We start from the raw sequence: 20,997 nt of genomic DNA on the forward strand, positions 1-20,997 counted from the left end.
CCCCCTCCTCTTGGAGACCTGGATTGGGTTCCCAGCTCTCAGCGCCAGCACTGCCCCAGCTGTCATGGGCATTTGGCAGTTAGTTGGTGGATGGCAGCTCACTTCATGTTTTGTCTTTCTGCCTCTTGTATGATAGGTTCTGCCTTAGCCCTGCTCCCCTGGGGACCCCTGTCCAAGGCAAGTGGCAGAGGAGGTGATGGGACATAGAGGCTCCATTCTGCTCTGGCAAGGGATCTCTGGTCCCAGGAGTTTATGCTAATTAGCATCCCTGTGCATCTAGAAGCTTCCCTCACCTTCCACTGACTGGAACCATCTCCCATGCATGCACTGGTGGTGGTGGGGGTTAACCGGTGCACCCTCAGAAGCCCTACCCAGAGTCCAGGCAGAGGCTCCTCCTAACCCAAGGCCCTTCCCCTCTCTGGGTGACCCTGCTAGGCCAAGCCGAGGGGAGGGCATCCCCCATCCGAGGGTAGGGGTAGGGGTAGCCTCCGGTGATGGGCTTCTGGTTAGCAGAGGCCTGGGGCAACCCAGGGTATCACAGACGTCAAGGAGAAATGTGCTTGCTTATGACTGTGGGGTCTTCTAATGACTTAGTAATGAAAGAGAGACCCTATCCACTGGTTTATTTCTCAAAAGCCCAGATCTGGGAAGCCAGGGGCTGGGAATCCATCCAGGTGTACCACCTGCTGCCAGGTTATTAAGAACATTCCATTATTAGTCAGTGCCATGTATGTTGTAAAGGATTCCAATTCGGGGCCTTCTCCAGCAGGATTTATTTTTAAGATTTTTTTTTTTTAATTGGAGAGGCAGATTTACAGAGAGAAGGAGATACAGAGAGAAAGATCTTTGATCTACTGGGTTCACTCCTCAGGTGGCCACAGTAGCTGGAGCTAAGCCAGTTCGAAGCCAGGAGACAAGAGCTTCTACCGGATCACTGATGCAGGTGCAGGGTCCCAAGGCTTTGTGTTGTCCTCTACTGCTTTCCCAGGCCACAAGCAGGGAGCTGGAAGGGAAGTACAACAGCCAGGACACAAACCAGCACCCATATGGGATCCTGGCGTATGCAAGGCAAGGATTTATTCAGCTGAGCCATTGCACCGGGTTCTAGCAAGTTTCTTTCCTGAATGATGTTAGACATTTCAGGCCTCCCTGTGCAGGGTCATCTTCGTCACTCGCTGAGGTGACAACCCCTGCTAGTCATTTGTCAGCGGCCATCTGTGCTCCACTGCTTTGGTGGCCACTTTGCCTCCTGTCTCAACCAGAGCTGCCAGACATTGTCAGAAGAAGGTGTGTGTGAGACACAGCAGCACAGTCTGAACCGACACAGTGCAAGCGGAGAGCAGTGTCTCACACACAGGTCCCCACTGCAAGCTGCAATGCTGCACGTTCATTCCTCGCAGCACCAGCGTGCTGACAAGCCACACTGGGAGCTGCAAGGGAGGGTGGCTGGGGCAGGTGGGCTTGGCCTGGGGGCTGCACCATAAGGCTCGCTTCATCTACCTAGAACTCATTGCCACGGTGCTGTGCCCAACACATTAACCCTGAGCCTCCTGCTCCCTCTGAACTGGCGCCTGCCCGGGCAGCTGCGACCTCTGCTCCCTGGTAACAACAATGCCAGATCCCTACCCTCCCTACAGCAGGTGACCCCCACAGGTGGTCAGCTGAGGGCTCAAGTCCTTTCCATGAGGGCCCATGGGTTGGAGGAACCCTGGCAGCAACCATGAGAGGGATGCAGCACCAAGTGCCTGTTTGGGGCACACCTGTCACACAGGCTGGGCAGCGTGACTCCCAGTGCTCGCCAGTGTCTTCCAGCAAGCCCCCTTGGCCCCACACTCCAGGGTGGCTCATCCTCCTCCTCAGTGGACTGACGTAGAGCAACTGGGGTCACATGGCCTGGAAGTCTGTCTTCTGCAGACGGTCTGTGTACCCCTCAGTGGTGGGCAGTGCTGGGGAAGCTGACAGTGGTTCCAGGGAAGCCCTCGTGCCTGCCAGAGGCTTTCCTCCGGCTCGCACAGCACCCACTGCGGTTTCGCTGGGATCTGCCTCCCACACTCATACAGAGCTGTAAAACAGAATAGCCAGTGTCCTCGGAGAATGGACACATGGTTCTAGGGCAGTGCCAGGGAGGTGGTGATGGGCAGTGCTGGGGCCTATGGGGGCATGCCCTCAGCGGGGAGCTGGGGTGGGGGAAGAGCCACCTCCAGCAGCTGGCTCTGGAGCCCACCCTGTCTACCCTCCTGGCTCCACCTTGACCACTCTTGGGCTAAACCAGTGAGGCCACCCAACCTGAGCATGAGCCTGCAAAGCTGTGAGCTGCATAAATCTTTTCTCTCCCTCTTTTTTTTTTTTTTTTAAAGATTCGTTTGAAAAGCAGACTTACACAGAGAAAGAACTTTCATCAACCAATTTCTCCTAATTGGCCACAATAGTCAGGACTGGACAAGGACTCACCAGGAGCCAGGAACTCCATCGGGGTCTCCCACATGGATGGCAGAGGCCCAAACACTTAGGCCATTTTCTGCTGCCTTCCTAGGTGCGTTAGCAGGGAGCTGAATCAGAAGCAGAGCAGCTGGGATTCGAACCGTTGTTCCAGTGTGAGATGGGGTGTGTGTGTGTCATAGCGGCTTCTTAACCTGTTGGGAACAGACAGGCATGGCTGGGGGTGGGGTGGGTGGCATTCAGTGAGCTCAGTGGACAGATGAGCCTGGAGAACTGAGCCAGGGCCATGTGGGCCTCGGCTGCAGGAGCCCCTGGAGGATGCCAGGATGTGCCCAGCAGAAGCCAATGGGGACGCTCAGTGGCGCTGACGAAGAGCCCTGAGACCTCAAAGCTTTCACTCGGGCCAGCAGGCCCCAGGGTGGCGTGGCGTGGCGTGTCCAGGCACCGCTGTGAGAGAGGGTACTGCCCCACCATGCAGGGGCGGGAAGAAGCTTCCAACAGTGGGAGCTGTTCCCCCTGCCCCCACCAAGGCTCCCTAGCTTGAGTTCCATTTTAGAGGCTGGCCTGTTGGATTTGGCCCCAGGAGGTTGTTGATGACCTTGATAAAGAAAGCGGAGCATGCAGAAGTCACTCTGGCCAGTCTGGAAAGCAGAGCCTGAGAAGCAGAGAGGAAGGGAGGGGAGCCGGAGGGAGGCTGCAGGCTGTGCTGGCTCAGGGGGGCAGCCAGCGTCGCTGCCGCCGGGCTGGGTGTGTCCCTGTGCCCGTCCACGGGATTTGTTTTAAAGGCTCAAGACTTGGGGCAAGTTAAAACAAGGGTGGGGCTGTTTAGTAGGGAGCTGGCTATCAAACGGTATGTGTGAGTGTGGGGTGTGTGTGCGGCTATGGAGGAGGGAATTGCTGGAGTGAAGCTGCTGAGGGACAGGGTGGGGGCAGGGACCCAGGGGGATGGCGGGGGGGCAGGTGTCCCCTAGTTGTGGTGGTGCAAAGCCACCAGCTGGGAGGTGTTGGGGACAGGGCTGAGAGTACTTTAACATGGAAGAGCTAGATGGGGCTGGAGGGGAAGGCAGGTGTGCCGGGATGTGTTAGGGCTCTGGTCAGTGAGCGCCCGGGGTGCCTGGTGGATTCAACCCCCCTGGGGGAGCCTGCATACACTTTCAGGAACTCTCCCCAGAAATCCGCAGTGGGTAGCCTTGGGCCAGGGAGGGAAGAAGGGAGAGGGAGGGAGCTGCCTGGTCCTGTCCTTGCCTGAAGCCACAGGTGACAAAGCTGCCAGGGACTCCCTCTCACTGGTCGGAACACAAGCTGCTTGGAGACTCCCGGAAACTGCCGCGCCCGGGTCGGGGCCGAAGTCCGCGGCTCCGCCTCGGTCCGCGGTTCCGCCTCGGTCCGCGGTTCCCTGCTGCTGCCAAGCTCCCCGACGTGAATGTACACGTCAACGTGAGAACATTGTAAAGATCAGCACCCTGATCCTCACCTGATTGAAAAAATAGGAAGCCTCATTTGGCGTCCACTGGAGATTCGCTTTCCCCTTGATCTCTCAAAAAAAAAAAAAACTATTTTTCTTTTTGATAATTGGTGAATTTGCTGGACGAGGGCAGGTTTCTGCCATAACTAAACACTGCCACGCGGTGGCGCCATCGAGCCCTGGTTTAATATTACCGATTCCCCCCCCCCCCCCCCGTGGCTTCCTGCAGGCCGAGTTCCCTGCGGGGTCGAGGGGGTCTGGGGGCTGCTCAGGCTCCTGCCCCTGGGCTCAGCAGCACCAGGACCTCCATGCCGCGTGTCCAATTGTATAGAAGCCATCAGTAGAGCTAATACGTGGAAAATTGCTGTTTTAATGTGATGAAAACTTGGCACAGCATCACAGATGACAGTTTAGTGATGGTGCCTGTCTGGGTGTGCCGTGGACGTGTTGGCCTTGTTTCCATGAGTAATGAAGCCATTTTTCACAAACGTGTTTAATCTCATTAAATTTGTTTCTTGCCTTCCTTTCACAAAAATCCTTAATTACATTGATTTACTGAAATTTTTTTTTTTTTAAGATTTAATTTTAGGGCCCGGTGCTGTAGCTTACAGCTGAAGTCCTTGCCTTGCACAACCTGGATCCCATATCGGCACCGGTTCTAATCCTGGTAGCCCCACTTCCCATCCAGTTCCCTGCTTGTGGCCTGGGAAAGCAATCGAGGATGGCCCAAAGCCTTGGGACCCTGCACCTGCTTGGGAGACCCAGAAAAAAGCTCCTGGCTCCTGGCTTCAGATTGGCTCAACACTGGCCGTTGTGATTTTTATTGGAAAGTCAGATATACAGAGAGGAGGAAAGACAGAGAGGAAGATCTTCCGTCCATTGATTCACTCCCCAAGTGACCACAATGGCTGGAGCTAAGCCAATCCAAAGCCAGAAGTCAGAAGCTTCTTCTGGGTCTCCCACGTGGGTGTAGGGACCCAGGCCACAAGATGGGAAGTGGAGTAGCCAGGACACAAACCGGCGCCCATGTGGGATGCTGGTGCTGCAGAGTGGGTATTTAGCCCATTAAGCCAGTATTGAATTTCACAATGAACATGGTCACGTCATGGTTTTTGTCCTTCTCTGAAAGCTGTATGTGGAGGCATGTGACAGCCGTGTCCACAGGAGACACTGGTGAAAGCTGGCTGCGTGGACTGCGGGGCTTGGGTGCTGATCTGCCTGGTTTTTCACTCCCTGATTTGCTTACATGGTAGACGGCGTTCCTCTGCTTCTGGCCTGGCGGCACCACGTATTTCCACGTATCCTCACCCCGCGCTACAAAGATCTCCATTTCCACCTTCATTTGAAAGATTTGCACAACCCCACATGGGTTGACCCCAAGCACCTGTGTGGGAAGCCTCAGTGTACCCATGCCCCAATAGACACTTCCGCCCCTTGTCCTGAGTGAGGACGGAGCTGGGAGAGAGCTCTTCGTGGGGGGAACAGGAGTCTTTCAAAGGAAGAGGGGCCACAGAGAGACCAGGTCCAACAGGCAGCAAACTGCAGTGTGGGAGTAGCCTATAGCTGCGGGTGACGAGGACCAAGGGTAGCCTGGAGAAGTTGACCAGTCCCCGTGGCTGCCGGGACCCCCAGGATCCTCAGGACCCCCAGGCTTGCATTGCATTTTGCCCACAACCTGAGTAAGTTCAAAGAAGGAGCTGAGATGCAGTGAATGGCCAGAGGGACCAGGCACAGCAGGTGCGTGCCTCAGCGCTCTCAGATCCCTGGCCGCAGAGACGCTGCAATGATGCTTAGATGTGCTGTAACCCGCTGTGCCTGGTGGAACATGCCTTGTGCCCTGAGGCCTGTGTGCTGAGGCTTGGTCTTGTGTGTAATGGTGGCGAGGAGGGGCCGCATACTGTGGGCTCTGCCCTTATGCACCAATCGGTGAGTTGTTTCAAGTCTTGCTGGAATTAACAACTGCCCACAAGCATGGGTTGTCATGAGCAAGCCTGGTTCCTGTATGATGGCGCCATCTGAAGAGCTGCCAGAGCCATGACCTTGAATCTCCGGGATTGTAGCTAAGTACACAGGGTTTTAATTTTTTAATTTTGTTGTTGTTTGGAAGGCAGGGAGACACAGAGAAAGGGAGTGAGCCTCCCCTCCCCCGAATGCCTGCAACAGCTGCAGCTTAGGCTGAAGGCCCAACAAGGAGCTGGCTGCCCAGTCCAGGTGTCCCACATGCATAGCAGCTATTTAGGCCATTGCCACTACCTCCCAAAGTTAACTCAGCAGGAAGCTGGTCAAACACGCCCCCCCCCCCCCCCCCCCCGCTGAGAAAAGACTAGAGCATCTGAGCCAGGGTCTTAACCACTAGGCTACACGCCCACTCAGGCCTGCTTTCCTCACCTGGCCTGGGCTGCCTCCCTCCAGCTTCAGATCTGGACCTCAAGTCATCACATCATGCTGATTTATTTGGGAGCAATGATAGGCACCCCTATGCTGAGTGGGGCAGGGCTGGGCGTTGGCTAGTTCTCCCTCCTGCGGCATCTGCCAGCCCTCGGGCAGAGTCTTGACATTCCTCTGCTGCAGGCGAGTTCCTGCCCCCCATTCCCAAAGCTGCAGCCCCTCGGCAGGATCTCCATGAGGACTCACTGGCAGTGGCGAGCCCTTACCTTGTCCGGGGCACCCACCCACCCCAAGCCTTGAAACTTTTGTTCCCACTCTTTCCTGATCGGAGGTCTCCTTCCTGCCCACTCAGCATGAGCTCTGAGTGGCTTATAGCTGCGTGTCAACACGTGGCAGGTGATGGACACTCTGGTGGTTTTCAAGTGTCCACTGCGCCCTGCACTGACCTGGCCTGGGCTGTGTCCCTGTGCACTCGCGGTCCTGGGAAGCAGGTCCCAAAGGGGTGGGTGGATAAGTGCTGGAGGGAGGGCATCATGGGTTGACCCTTGGGTGATCTTTCCCACCCACTTCTCAGGGAAAAAGGGACAGACAATGATGTCCTATGGTGTGAAGAACCTCTGGGCTACCCCGCGTCCATACGGCCTCTGGGGGGGTCTCGCTCCTGCACGGAACCCTTTTGAGTAGCTCTGGCTGAACACCCCCATCCATGCAGAGTTTGGGACACAGCCTGGAGGTATCTGCTAAGGAGTGTCACCTGCTACTCTTCCTGGTAAGGACCCCAGCCTCCTCCGAGCCTCCTCCTGACCCTGTGCTACTGCTGCTGCCAGCACTGCTGGGCTCTGCCCAGAGTCTCCGCCCACTCTACAGAGAAGGGAGGCAAGCAGAGATAAGGAGTGACCCGCCAATGCCCCAAGCTCTGGGGCTCAATGCCAATGCCCTTCTGAATCTCATTTCACACCCTCTCTCCCTAGGTCCAAAGGACCCAGCTGCACCTATAGCCTTGCTGATGCATGTGAGGATTCCCAGAGCACCTACACTCAGTTTTGACCCTTCTGGGACCTTGCCAATCCACATCAAGAGTTGGATTCAGTTTTCCCCCACACCCTTGTACCCAGGTAGTCTTGTGACTGCAGATTTGCTGTGTGGCTTTGGTGGCTGAGCCCTAAACGTTGATGCTTTTCTGTTATCTGTACTCTTCTCAGGACATTGGCTCTTGAAGCCAGCTGTCATGCTGTGAGGAAGGTCAGGCCACATGGCGTAAACCTTGTGCAAGTGTCCGAGTGGACAGCAGCTCAAGTCTCAGACATCAGCCAGCTCCAGCTAGCTCCTGGATGTGGAGGAAAGGGGCCCTGAGCGGTAGCCTAGCAGCTAAAGTCCTCGCCTTGCACGCCCTGGGATTCCATATGGGTGCCGAGTCATGTTCTGGAAGCCCCACTTTCCATCTAGCTCCTTGCTTGTGGCCTGGAAGAGCAGAGGAGGATGTCTCCCAAACCTTGGGCCCCTGCACCCATGTGGGAGACCTGGAACAAGCTCCTGGCTCCTGGCTTCGGATTGACTCGGTTCCAGCTGTAGTGGCCACTAGGGAAGTGAATAAATAGACAGAGGAGCTTTCTCTCTGTCTCTCCTCCTCTCTGTATATCTGACTTTCTAATAAAAATAAGTAAGTCTTGAACAAAGGAGTGGGAGCTTGGGTTATTCCCAGCCTACAGTCCCTAAATCTTCCACTTGAAATCCCACTGCCTTATGGCTGTCGTCAGTAATCCCCGTGGCCCCATCTTGGAGAAGCTAGAATACATCCTGCAAGCTGAGAGGGGCACAGCCTGTGAATGCACGCCACGGCACAGCCAGGGGTCCCTCAGAGGCCCTTTGATACCCACCCCACCTCTCTCTCTTGCACACTTCCCCAAAATCTTTGCATTTTATCATTTCAGAAGAGTCCTACAGAGTGCCACCACTTGGGATCGCTGGCGTGTATCACGGGGTGTCATCCTTGCTGGGTGGTCGGTAATTTTCCCACAAGCTATCCTTGGGCCATTGTTGCTTCTTCCTTCAGTTCGGCCGTGGCTCCCTCACAGGGCCCGAGCATTTTCAACTTTTTTGTTAGGATAGATAATATGCAAGATGAAAATTCCCATGCTAGGGCCCAGCGGCGTGGCCTAGCAGCTAAAGTCCTTGGCTTGAACGCCCCGGGATCCCATATGGGTGCCAGTTCTAATCCCGGAAGCTCCACTTCCCATCCAGCTCCCTGCTTGTGACCTGGGAAAGCAGTCGAGGACGGCCCAAAGCTTTGGGACCCTGCACCTGCGTGGGAGACCTGGAAGAGGTTCCTGGTTCCCGGCATCAGATCGGCGCAGCACCAGCCCGTTGCGGCTCACTTGGAGAGTGAATCATCAGACGGAAGATCTTCCTCTCTGTCTCTCCTCTTCTCTCTGTATATCTGACTTTGTAATAAAAATAAATCTTAAAAAAAAAAAAATTCCCATGCTAACCGTGTGTGGGGGCAGAGCTTGGTGGTGTTGGCTTAGCTCATCTTCAGAAGTCTCCTCACCTTAAAAACTCAGCACTGCAGCCCTGAAACAGCAAGTTAAATGGAACCAGTTTGTTTTTTTTTTTAAGATGTATTTATTTTTACTAGAAAGTCAGATATACAGAGAGGATGAGAAACAGAGCAAGGTTCTCCATCTGCTGATTCACTCCCCAAGCAGCCACAGCAGCTGGAGCTGAGCTGATCTGAAGCCAGGAGCCAGGAGCTTGTTCCGGGTCTCCCACGCGGGTACAGGGACCCCAAGGCCCTGGGCCGTCCTCAACTGCTTTCCCAGGCCACAAGCAGGGAGCTGAATGGGAAGTGGGGCTTATAAGACATGAAACAGCACCCATATGGGATCCTGGAGCATGCAAGGTGGGAACTTTAGCTGCTAGGCTACTGCTCAGGGCCCAATAAATATATTTAGAAAGAAAGAAAGAAAGAAAGAAAGAAAGAAAGAAAGAAAGAAAGAAAGAAAAGAAAAGAAAAGAAAAGAAAAAAAGAAATAGCAGAAGAGAAAGACAGAGAGGGAGAGAGAGAGATTTTCTGTCTGTTGGTTCACTCCCCATATATCCACAACAGTCAGGACTGGGCTGGGCTGAAGCCAGGAGCCTGGAACCTCACTCGTGTCTCCCACGTGGCATGCAGGGGCCCACGTATTTGGGCTGTCTTCTGCTGCTTTTCCAGGTTCATTAACAATGATCTGGACTAGAAGAGGAGCAGCCAGAACTTGAATCTGAACTCTTATAATGCCATTGTTACAGATGGTGGCTTAGCGCACCATGCTACCACCCTGCCCACACTTTGGTTCTCCTATGTTGAACTTCCCTTGTGTTCCAGGGATAAATCCCACTTGGTTGTGGCGTATAATCCTTTATTCTTGGATTCTCTTGGCTAGTAATCATTTCCCTGATTTTTCTTTGCTTTCTGTCCATACTATTCTCTAGCTTACCGGGCATAGTTAGGACAACTGTCAAGCAAGTCGGAGACCTGTGTTTCTTCTTTGTCTTTGTTTAGGCTCAGTTTCTGGAAATTTATTTTGGTCCTTGGAATGAGCCATGTTTCTGTTTCATTGTATGCCTTATGAGCCTTTTTTTTTCTTTCTTTCTCCTTTTTCATTATTATTATTATTATTATTATTATTATTATTATTATTATTATTGTTTCTGTTTGCAGACTGGCTCCAGGAAGGAAGAAACGTCCTTCACCTCCATTCCCCACAAATTTTTTTTCTGAGAATGCACCTTCCTGACGCCTGTGTTTAGCTGTTGTTCCAGTACCCTCATAAACATAACTGCCTTTTAAAAATATTTATTTATGTGAAGTACAGAGACAGAAAGGCAGACACACAGAGAGAGCTGCTATACCCCAATGGCTTTCCCAGTGCCTGCCCGAGCTGCAGGAAGAGCTGGAAACTGTGGGTAGCAGGGTCCCGAGTCTCTGCCGCTTTCTCAGACGCATCAACAGCAAACTGGAGCAGATGCAGAGCATTCGCGACTCAACATGGTTCTCCAACGTGGGATGCTGACATTGTATGCAGCGCAACCTGACCCCGCAGCCCACGACCCAGCCCTTTCTCCTTGTAGATGTACCGACAGGTGTCCCAGATGGCAGGTGATGCTGAGCGATGCTCTCCTGCTTGCTTCTTTTCCTTCAGCCCCACTGCTCTTTCTGAGGGGTAAGAGTGGAAAAGAGTTTGGTTGCTTTCCCACAGGTCACAGACATTCTGTTTTTACCCTTTTTCTTTTCAGTCTGCTTCCCGGTGGGTAAAACATTGACCTTTCACCTCTGTCGTCTCCATTCCGATACTTGCTCTATCCACCACATTCTCTATTGCTTTCATTCTATTTTCCAGTTCTACAATGTGTTCTCTGTTAAAATCATCTGCATTTCTCTGCTGAGGTTCTGTCTTCTTCCAAGAGGATTTGCAGTTAGTGGCTGGACCTGTTTTTTGCTGTGCTTGCGTGACCATTTTTACCACTGAAACACTCTCACCCACTCCCTTCTCACTGGTTCCTGCTGGGAGGGGGCATTTCTGAGCCTGCAGTCTTGGTTCTGGCTGCTTTCTTCCCTTTTGTTTTTGGGAGGCAGTCACACTGCTCAAGTTCAGCAATGCAGGTGTGACCTATTCATGACCTGTGCTTGAAGGGACTTTTCATTTTCCCTCTCTGTCGTGTTTTTTTTTTTTTTTTTTTTTTTTTAGTTTCCTGGGTTTTTCTCGTATAACTGGTGCTCCTCCTGGACCCTGCAGGTGATAATAAGGAGAGAAGAAGGAGTTCTCTCAGACCAAACTGCCTGAAAAGAAGGAAGAAGGTCCACAGCTCACCCAAGCACAACTTGCTCCACTTTGGTGTTGGCAGCCATTACACATGTAGAGCTCCCTCCCTCCCAGCAGGAACCTCCCCGGGGCATCCTACTGGCTGATGTCGCCCTTCTGCCCCTAGACTGCATCTGCGTGGCATCTCCAGCTGTGGAAGGGCCTCTCAGCTCCTAGGGCGGGGAGCCACTGACTGTGACAGGGGCTCTGCAAAGCTCTCTTTCCCTTTGAAGACAACAAACTCTAGTCACACAGGCAATACTCTGTGCAAGAAGGAAGTACCAAGGCTGCGCATGCCCAGCAGGTTGACCTCTTGTCATGGGGAAAATGCTTGACCAGTGGTTGAATGCCCCAAGTGGAGACGGGCCAGGCTGGGGGTGGAGCTGGTGGCCAACCATGAGGCTTGCAAGGGCTGCTGCAAATTCTTTCCCATTGCTATTGGCTTGGACATGTCCCCCAAAAAGCACATGTCGAGAACTCAATCACCAGTGCAATAGTGTTGGGATGTGGGTGAATTTTGTTGTCACAGGTTGACTAGGCTGCCTTCCTCATGCTCACTGGCTACTCTCTTGCCCTCTGCCTTCTGTCTTTGGGTGCTGCATGGCTAAGACATTCAATGACAACAACATCCACATCTATGTCAGTCCCGGGGAGCAGCGCTGGGGGCGGGAGGAGAAGTGCTTGTCCAAGAAAGAGGTATGAGGAAGACTCCCCACTCCCACCTTTCTGGCCACTCCAGTCCCCCTGGGTCCACACAGCCCTGCTAGATACCATGGTAAGCACTCATGTCTGGTTCTGAGGGCTGAAGGTCCCTTCTTCTTGAAACCATCCATGACTCCAGGCACCACACCAGCTCCAAGGTCTCTGTGGCCAAACCTAAACACTTGCAGAAGTGCTTGTGCTGTCCTGCACATGATGAGGGTCCCCATCTGATCATGACCCAGCACCTCACACGGAAACCCACCCAGGCTCCAACCAGCCTCTGGGGAACAGGAGCCTCATCCCAGCAGGTGCTGTGTTCAGGTGGGATGGCGTTTATCATCCTCAGACATCCTGGATCAAGGAGCTGCTTCCACACAAGTGAAATGCTACACCCATGAGGCCACATTCACTGAGGCCTGGCAGGTGAGAGTGATCCCCAGTCCGTGGAAGGGACAGTGACCCAGGGTGAGAGACCCCAGATGTGACACAGAGCGACCAGGTCCTGGAGGAAGCTGGAGAGCTGGGACTAAGGAGCTTCTGTAGCCTTTGCCACAGGATGACAGGTTGCCCAGCTAGCCTTGGCCCACCCAGCGCCCGCTGTCTCCCTGTAGTTCTCAGCATCACTGTAGAATGTGCTGGGAATGCAATATCCTGGGATCAGGAGAGCAGCCCAAACTGCCTAGAATGTTCTCTCCCTGCTAGCACAGCGTGTCCTGCAATGTTTCAGCTCAGCCTACCCTGTGCACCTCACGCTGGGGTATGAAAGCATGGCTGTTGGGGGCCTCCACTATTGTGTGAGTGGGGTCCACACAGACTCACCTTTCCTGGGCTTTGCTGTGCTCATCATGAATCCCAGTGGAGAGCTCTGTCCTTTTCAAACATGGGTATTTGACTGTGAAGATGTTAAAATGAGGCTGGCACTATCTGAGGATGACCAAACCCAGAAGCAGCCAGTCTGCTGGTCCCAAGCTTTGATCTGTGCCCCAGGCCTCCGATTAAGGGAATTTTGCAGTGTACAAGGGACTCACACATGTGTTAGGACGGCTCACCCTACATAGGTTACCTGTGGCAATGCCACCAGGCCCCACAGCCCCACATGGCAGAACCTATGCTGAGCCCAGGGCCCATCCTCCTGTGACACAGGGACAGGTGGATGGCCAGATGGGCTCTAGAAATGAGATGACTCTTCCCCTGTGCTCTCCATCCTTGCACTGCAGGAAGGCCTCCAGCGCAGGTGCGCCCTGCTCACTTTAGGGGCTCAGCTCTGGTTGCCGCTGCAGGCCTGCCTTTAATCCTGATTTAGGGTGTTCCAAAGCGCACAAGGCTTAAGCCTGGGGAATGGAGCTGAGTAATAATATTAGAGCTTAGCGGAAGTTAATTCTTCCTAGTATTTGGAGTCTAGGGATTTCATTTTTTTTAAGTTTTTTTTTATTTATATGTATTTTAAAGGCTGAATGAGATAATTTGAGATAGAGACAGAGAGGCAGAGGGAGGGGGAGACAGAAAGGAAGAAGAGAGAGCTTCCATCCATGGTTGCAGTCGTAAAATGCCTGCAACAATTATGACCAGGCCAGGTAAATCCAGGAGCCAGAAGCTCCATCCAGGTCTCCCACGTCGGTAGCAGGGACCCAGGGACTTGAGCTGTCATTTGCCACCTCTCAGGTGCAGTATCAGGCAGCTGGATCAGCAGTGGAGGTTAGATTTGAATCTAGGCCTTGTGATACGAGACATGGTGTCCTTAGTAGGGTTTAACCTGCTGCCTTATAACACTCAGCCCTGGGGTCTGGAGTTCTTAAAGATGCTCTAATGACACAAGCTGCTGTGGTCCCCACTCTTGCAATAGATTCTGGACCAGCCACTTTTACCCCAAGGAACATACACCGTGCTAAACTCTTCCAATCTTTGTGCACAGAGGGTGAAGAAGACGCAGCCTGCGGACACAGAGCTGGTCCATTATAAGATTTTTTTTTCTTTTTCACCTGATGTCCCCAGTTTGCCTCAAGCATCTGTCCGCTATACGGAGCCAGGCAGTCCTGGCCATGTGCTCTCAGCCCTCAGTGTCTGTGGGCTCTATGAACAAGAGATCAAAAATGGTCCCAAAATAATCATGTCTGCATTGAGCACACACAGCCTGCTCTTGTCATCTGTCCCGCAAGGGCAGTGTAACAGCCCTTTGCAGGTGTGAACTGTTACAGGTCATCGTGAACCAACTGAAGAGGTGTGCAGATTTGGGGAGCAGTTGAGGCCCTGGTTGAGGACACCCATGTCTCGCATCAGAGCAGCTTCGCTCCTAATTCCAGCAGCTCCCTGCTAGTGTGCACCCTGGGAGGCAGTGGGTGGTGCCCTAGGGAGCTGGGTCCCTGCCATCCTCACTGGGTTCCTAGTTCCTGTGTATTGTAGGTTTTTGGAGAGTGACTTAATGGATGGGATGTTTCTTTCTCTTTCTCCTTCTGTCTCTCTTAATTCTTCAAATTAAATTTAAAACACTAAGTATATAGGAGAATCAGGTTACATAAGGAGCCTGAGCATCCATGGGTTTTGCTATTCAAAATTAATCATGTCTAAATTTCAGTTCCAGATACCCAGAAGTGAAGGTTTCTGGCAGGTGAATCGATCAGAGTGGTGATTTTCCCCAACTGATAGATGCCTCACTGCGTCCTGTAGGGAAACTCTCACATCTCTTCACTTGCATGTGGAGCTTAATGTTAGTGTTGGTGTTGCTGTTCATGTTGGTGTTAGTGTTAGGTTAGGTTAGGTTAGGTTAGGGTTAGGGTTAGTTTAGGGTTAGGTTAGGGTTATGTTAGGGTTGGGTTAGGATTAGGTTAGGTTAGGGTTAGGGTTAGGTTAGGATTAGGTTTAGGTTTAGGTTAGGGTTAGGTTAGGGTTAGGGTTTGGAGACAGGTGTCTCCGGACCTCACTTGATACTTCTACACAGGCATCTCATTTCTTGTACAGGAATGGGTAAGTGATCTTCACCCCTTTAGTTTCCTTTTCTCCAGAAATGTTTGGAAAAGCAACATTTTCACCACATCGAGATAATAAAATCACCCTTTGGTGGCCATCGTTTCTCATGTCTTCGCACGCGCATGCACACAATTGCAGTAAAGGCCGTATCAGACATGTGTGAGAGCTGTGTTTTTTTAAGATTTATTTTATTTTTATTCAAAAGTTAGATTTACAGAGGAGAAGAGACAGAAAGGAAGATTATCCATCCACTGATTCACTCCCCAAGCAGCCACGACGGCAGGGGCTGTGCCAAATGAAGCCAGTAGCTTGGAGTTTCTTCCGGGTCTCCCAAGCAGATGCAGAATCCCAAGGCTTTGGGCCGTCCTTGACCGCTCTCCCGAGCCACACATTGGAGCTGGATGGGAAGCGTGGTCGCCGGGATTAAAAATGGTGCCCATATGGGATCCCAGCATGTGCAAGGCAAGGACTTTAGCTGCTAGGCTACCGTACCAGACCTGAGAGCAGGTTTAAACACCTTACTTAATTCAGTAATTTTTACTTGGCCTTGTCTCCATCTCTCCCTTCAGCTGCCAGCCCCGCACCAGCTCTGGTCCCCTTCATCTGCCTTAGGCTGCTGGTCAAACACAGTAGATTGCCATGTGCGTTATCTCTGCTCTCTTCCCAAACCTCCCCAAAAAGCCTGCACAATGGACAGCAAAAGCATTATCCCTGGAGGATAATCAGTGATCAGCAGAACAATGGACAGTGTCAGAGAAATGGACACATGTTGAGCGGGAGGAGGTGGGAGACAGAGTGGCGTGAGCTGGGACCTGCAGCCTTCAGACTGAAGTTCACGATGCACTTGCAGTTTTTCATCCTTCGGTTCTGCAAGCTCAGAATCTGGAGGCTTCGAAAAGCCCTGGGGTAGCAGGGGCTCTTGTGAGCCAACCTCATGGGCAATGAAGTCTCCACCTGCCCTCCTGCCACCAGCACATGGCTTCCAGTCTCTGTCCTGGTGACCAGCTCTGTGGACGTGGGGGCAGCTGGCATGGCCCGTCACAGGCACTGCAGGGCGGGTTGAGAGAGAGAGAGAGAGAGAGAGAGAGATGCTTGGCTCTGGCTCCTTGCAGAGCTCTCCTCTCCAGGAAGAAGCAGCGTGCCTCCTATCTGCGGGACCCACCCCCCACCCACTTCATTGACCTCAGCTTACTGGTCAGGCACACATGCAGGGCTCCAGTTCCTAAACAGAATGCTTGTGAAGATCACCTTGCAGGACAAACAGATCAAAGCACTTCAGGGAGAAAACGCACAAGGAGCGGTCAAGAGAGATAAGTGGTACTTCGAGCAAGATTAGCATCTTCTCCAGGAGGAGAAGATGGAGATTGCCTCTCTGCTAGATGATCCAATCTCAAAACTGAAAAGTAGAAGACAATAACAGTCATAATTCAGTAGCCAAATTCAATTTGAGTAGTGCCAGGAAAAGTAAAGGAAGTCTCTGTAAAGGATAGGGTCAAGGCGAAGGAAATCAGGCCCAACTCAGGAGACACAGCAGTTGAAGAACAGGAGTTGCATAAAACAAAACAAACAAAAGAATAACAGAGACAATGACAGATGGGAGAAAATTTAAGAAATCATATCATGTTGTCTCCTAGATTTCCAGATTGAATGAGCCTGTCAAGAACCCATCCCAACAGCCTTTATTTTTTTGCACAAAAACTATTCAAGGTGCATCCTTTTTAGATTTTTAGTACACAAGAGATAGAGTCATAACATACAGAAAGAAGTAAGATAAACCACATTCAAACTGCCATGAGCCAGCGATGGGCATTTGGCATAGTAGTCAAGAGGCCAGTTAGGATCCCTGCTTCCTACCTTGGAGCCTTGGAGCTCAACTCCCAGTTCTGGCTCCCGATTCCAGCAGACTCTGAGGTAACTAGGTTCCATGTGGGAGACCTAGATTGCATTCCCAGCTCTTGGCTTCAGCCCTAGTCCAGCTTTGGATGTTGCAAACATTCTGAGAATGGGCTTTCTCTCTCCATTTCAAGTAAATAAATATCACTTTAAAAAATCATAAATCAAAATGGCATGGCATTTTTAACAAAGCACTGAAGGCTACATTGGTGCAGCGATGCCTTTGGTGTTCTGAGAGAAATGATTTCTTGCTTGACCATTTATACCCAGTCAAACATCAGATATGAAGGCAGAATAAAATAACTTTCATCCTTGTGCTATTTCAACCAATTTTAATTCCCATCCATCTTCATCAAAAAAGCTGTTGACCACTAAGTAAGGAAGTAAATAAGGAAGAAGACATGAGACTCACCCTTAGTGGGGTGACGGGGTGTCCCAGGGAGGTGGGCAAAGCCAGCACCAGTACTACAACTGTGGCAACCAGAAGGAAGCTGACATGTTCCCTAGAAGCAAATGTAAGGCATGGGTTACCAAGACGATGATACCGAGAGTAATAGCACAGCTCAGGCATGGAACTTAGAAATGATACAGCAAGGACCAACTTCAGACAAGAAAGCTTTGAAAGGAGTTGTAAATAAATAACTTTTCAAAGTCATGGAAACACTGGCTGTTGATTTACTCCGGTCTACGACATTCCTGGAGGGAGATGGCAGGAGTATGGTTGAGGGGTGGGGCAGGTTAGGGTGCAATATCTGGGTCTTTATCTTCCTTAACAGAAAGCTGATGAATAATGTCAGAAATTGCAGAATCAGAAAATTAAGTGGAAACTATGTTATTTAGAATATGCAGTTAAATATCAAACAGGCATGTGAATTGGAAGTGATTTCTTTTTGAGCAGGAGAAAAGGAAGGAAAAAGGCAAGAATTAGTATTTTTCCTGTGGGTCACAGAACTGTCTGGTGCTGAACTTTAAAACCTGAATTATAGCAAATCTGTGTTATATTCATATTTTCAATGTTCACATCAACATTGATAGACAAGATACGGATGACAGATTGATAGAAAGAAGCTCATCTATATGTATATGTTTGTTCAATGACTAAAATTATATCATTTTATATACCTCTTTCTACCTTGTTGCATTTTTCCACCTCAGCATATTATGGGAGTCCTCCTATTTCAACAGATATTGAGCTAAACTTTTTAATGATTGCCAGTTATTTCATAACTTGCAGGTACCACGTTGTGTTAAGGTTTCTCTTTCTCTCCCAGAGAGCATTGTCCTTGTTTTTGTTTGTGTTGTTACACGAAGCAGCACTACGGTTAACATCCTTGAAGCAAATATTTCTACATGTTAGAGCTTTTGATTTGTATGGGCTAATTCAAAGAGGGAGGGCTGATTGCAGGGTATACATAGCTTATCTTCTTTAAAAGATTTTTTTTTTTTAATTTGAAAGGCAGATTTACTGAGAGAGAATAGAACGGGAGAGAGAGATTCTACATCCACTGGTTCACTCCCTAAATGGGAGCAACAGCTGGAGCTGAGCCAATCGGAAGTCAGGAATTTCTTCCAGGTCTCCCACGTGGGTGCTTGGGTCATTCTCTGCTGCTCTCCCAGGTCATGAGCTGGATTGGAAGTGGAGTCGCTGAGTTGAGGATCAGCAACCACAGGGCATGCCAGTGCTGCAAGGCAGAGGGTTAGCCTGTTGAACCACGAGACTGGCTCTCTGATCAGCTTGTTTTAATAGAAACTGTCAGATTGATTTCCAAAAAGGATTCCAGCAATGAATGAGAACATGTATTTTGCAAGATCTTCTTTTATGTCCTTTATTGAAATGTCATCACTTCCTTCACCCAGGTCTTCATGTGCTTCTCGGCAGGCTTATTAACCGATGTTTTGTTTATTTTGTGCCACAATGGGAACCCTTTTCTAACTAAGTATGCTGAAGGACAACAGACCCATGATTCTATTCTGTACTGAAAATAATCTGGCAATTTTGCCAAGTCCTTTTATCAATGCTAATAGCTTGCTTCCTTGTTTTCCTGACTTTTTACGGGCAGAGAGTTTTTTTGGTTCCTCTCCTATGTTTACCACCCTGTTTCTTATCTTACTATGTTTTTACAATGGGTAGAATTCCAGAAAACTACTGAATAATGATGCTAGAGCAGACAACTTTGTTCTGTTCTTGGCATTTCCAAGAATATCTCGAATATTTCTGCATGATGTCATGGGAAGCCTCCAGCAGACATCTACCACAAACGTCACAGAGGTTGCCTTGTGTTCCGTTGCCAAGAGTTTTTGTTTGCTTATTGCTGTTTTAAGAAAGAATGGTTACTAAGTGGGCTTGTGCTTGGGTTTCTTGTTTTTCTCCCTCTAAGATGGGCCATATGGTTTCAGCAGCTACTGAGACGATCATAGAACATTTCTTTGTTAATCTGTTAATGTGCTTAGCTCAGCGGGTGGATTTCCCTGCACTGAGTCATCGTTGCACTCCTGGGAATAAGGTGTGCCATCGCGGGCAGCATGGTGTTGTTCTTTTAGAACTTCACAAAGTTCTTGTCGTTATCACGGTCTCTTTCTATTTAATAAACATTCATTTATTTGTTGGACAGACAGGGAAACACAGACAGACAGATAGGCAGAGAGGTCCTACCTGGCGGTTCTTCTGCAAGAGCCTGCAATAGCTAGGACTGGGGCAGACTAAAGCTAGGAGGCTGGCAGTGAAGCCAGGTCCCCTGAGTGAGTGGGAGGGACCCAGCCACTCGAGCCATCATTGCTGCCTCCCAGGATGTGTCTTAGCAGGGTTAACTGGAGCCGGGACTTGAACCCAGATACTCCAGTAAGGCACACAGGTGTCTAACCAGCTTACCTGGTACACTAAAGCGCTGATATTCCTGGTGAGTTTTGTTGGTTTCTCATGTTAATTAGCCTGAGGCACCCTTTTTTGGCCTGCCTTGGGTGAAAGGATTGTGCTAACTTCCTAAAACCAGGTTGAGAAAGTTGCCACGCTCTCTGTGTGCTTAGAAACTTGAGATTTCTAAGGTGAAGCCTCTTGGTCTGAGGTGGAGAGAGGGCACACAGTTGCTGAAGATGAGAAAGAGCCAGGAGGGAGGGGAGTGCTGGGCAGGAAACAGTGCCCTGGGGTCACACTTGAAGAAGTGGTCGGTCGTGGTCATCGATGACTTTTCCTCCAATGGCTGTGGATTGAATTGATTTTGCCACTGGCCAGGAGACCATGTATGGTGGGAGCTAGAACAGGGAGCCCAGCATGCAAGGACGTCATGGAGCTACCAGGTCTTCGTCTTTGTGTCTTGCTGTTGGGGTCCCATTCCTGAGACCAGACGCCTGGAGGAAGATTAAGTGTCAAAAATGGAGCAGAGAAAGGCTGTTGGGGGCTGTACCTTTCATCTGCTACAAGATGGGCGAGTTGGCTGGGATGCTAGGTACAAAGCCTGGATCCTGGAGGGATGGACAGGGCTGCAGGTGTGCTGACCTGGGAGAATGGCAACAACTGTAGTTCAGGTGTACGAGGCCCGATTGTGTCATGTTGTGAGGGTGTGAGGAGGGAAACCAGGACCCTCACCTTCTTCAAGGCCATGTGCCAGTGCCAGGCAGCAATCCTCACAGTCCTCCCCATCCCATACAGGGGTCCCCATTCCCCTACAGCTCTGGCCCCAAGTTCGAGGTTGCCTGCACTGTCTGCGCATCTCCCCCATCCTGTGTACCCCTTCAGCTCTCACTCAGTCTTACCAGGGTCAAGCCACCCCCACCTCCACTCATGCCCCGCTCTGTGCTGTGCCTTCACCGCCATCGGCTGCCTTCCTGCCCCAGTGCCTTCGTGGTCTTCTGGGAACGTCCTGCTTTCTCCCATTCCCTCCAGCCCGCTTCCAAGAACTTAGCCCGGAAGTCCTCCTCCCAGACACCTGCATAGCTGCTCCCTTGCTGCTCACTCCCCCAGGGGATCTTTCTGGCTCAGCAGAAAGCCCCAGGCTGTCCCTTCTCCTGCTTTCTCTCCCTCCCTGGCACCTCCAACTCACCAGCTACTGGGCCTTCTGTTGCTTCCAGTGTCAGTCTCTGCCACCTCTATGGTCAGCTCCAGGAAGCCAGGGTTCTCACCTGCTGGTCCCCACTGCCTCCCCAGCATGCATCAGAGAAACTCAGTCCATGGCAACTGAATGATGGAAAGGGCCTGTTCAGAGAAGGCAGGTGCCTGGCAGAGGCTGACCTTGCGGCTGGCAGATGGCCCGAGGAGGCGGAACCCCTCCCAGGTTCCCATGTCAGACACCCAAGAGACAGAGGCCGTGC

The 20,997-nt window shown here is 51.2% G+C and overlaps 1 protein-coding gene across 1 annotated transcript in view; it reads left to right on the plus strand.

The window, feature by feature from the left end:
* Nucleotides 1-6,886: 6,886 nt before the first annotated feature.
* The window catches only part of TRPM1 (transient receptor potential cation channel subfamily M member 1), a 117,624-nt gene continuing 103,513 nt past the window's right edge, over nucleotides 6,887-20,997 (plus strand). The window contains exons 1-2 of the mRNA XM_058665416.1: nucleotides 6,887-6,896; nucleotides 7,310-7,407. Coding sequence (XP_058521399.1) covers nucleotides 6,887-6,896; nucleotides 7,310-7,407 — 108 coding nt within the window. The remainder of the gene's footprint in view (nucleotides 6,897-7,309; nucleotides 7,408-20,997) is intronic.

Source organism: Ochotona princeps, chromosome 6, assembly GCF_030435755.1.
Source record: "Ochotona princeps isolate mOchPri1 chromosome 6, mOchPri1.hap1, whole genome shotgun sequence".
Taxonomy (NCBI): domain Eukaryota; kingdom Metazoa; phylum Chordata; class Mammalia; order Lagomorpha; family Ochotonidae; genus Ochotona; species Ochotona princeps.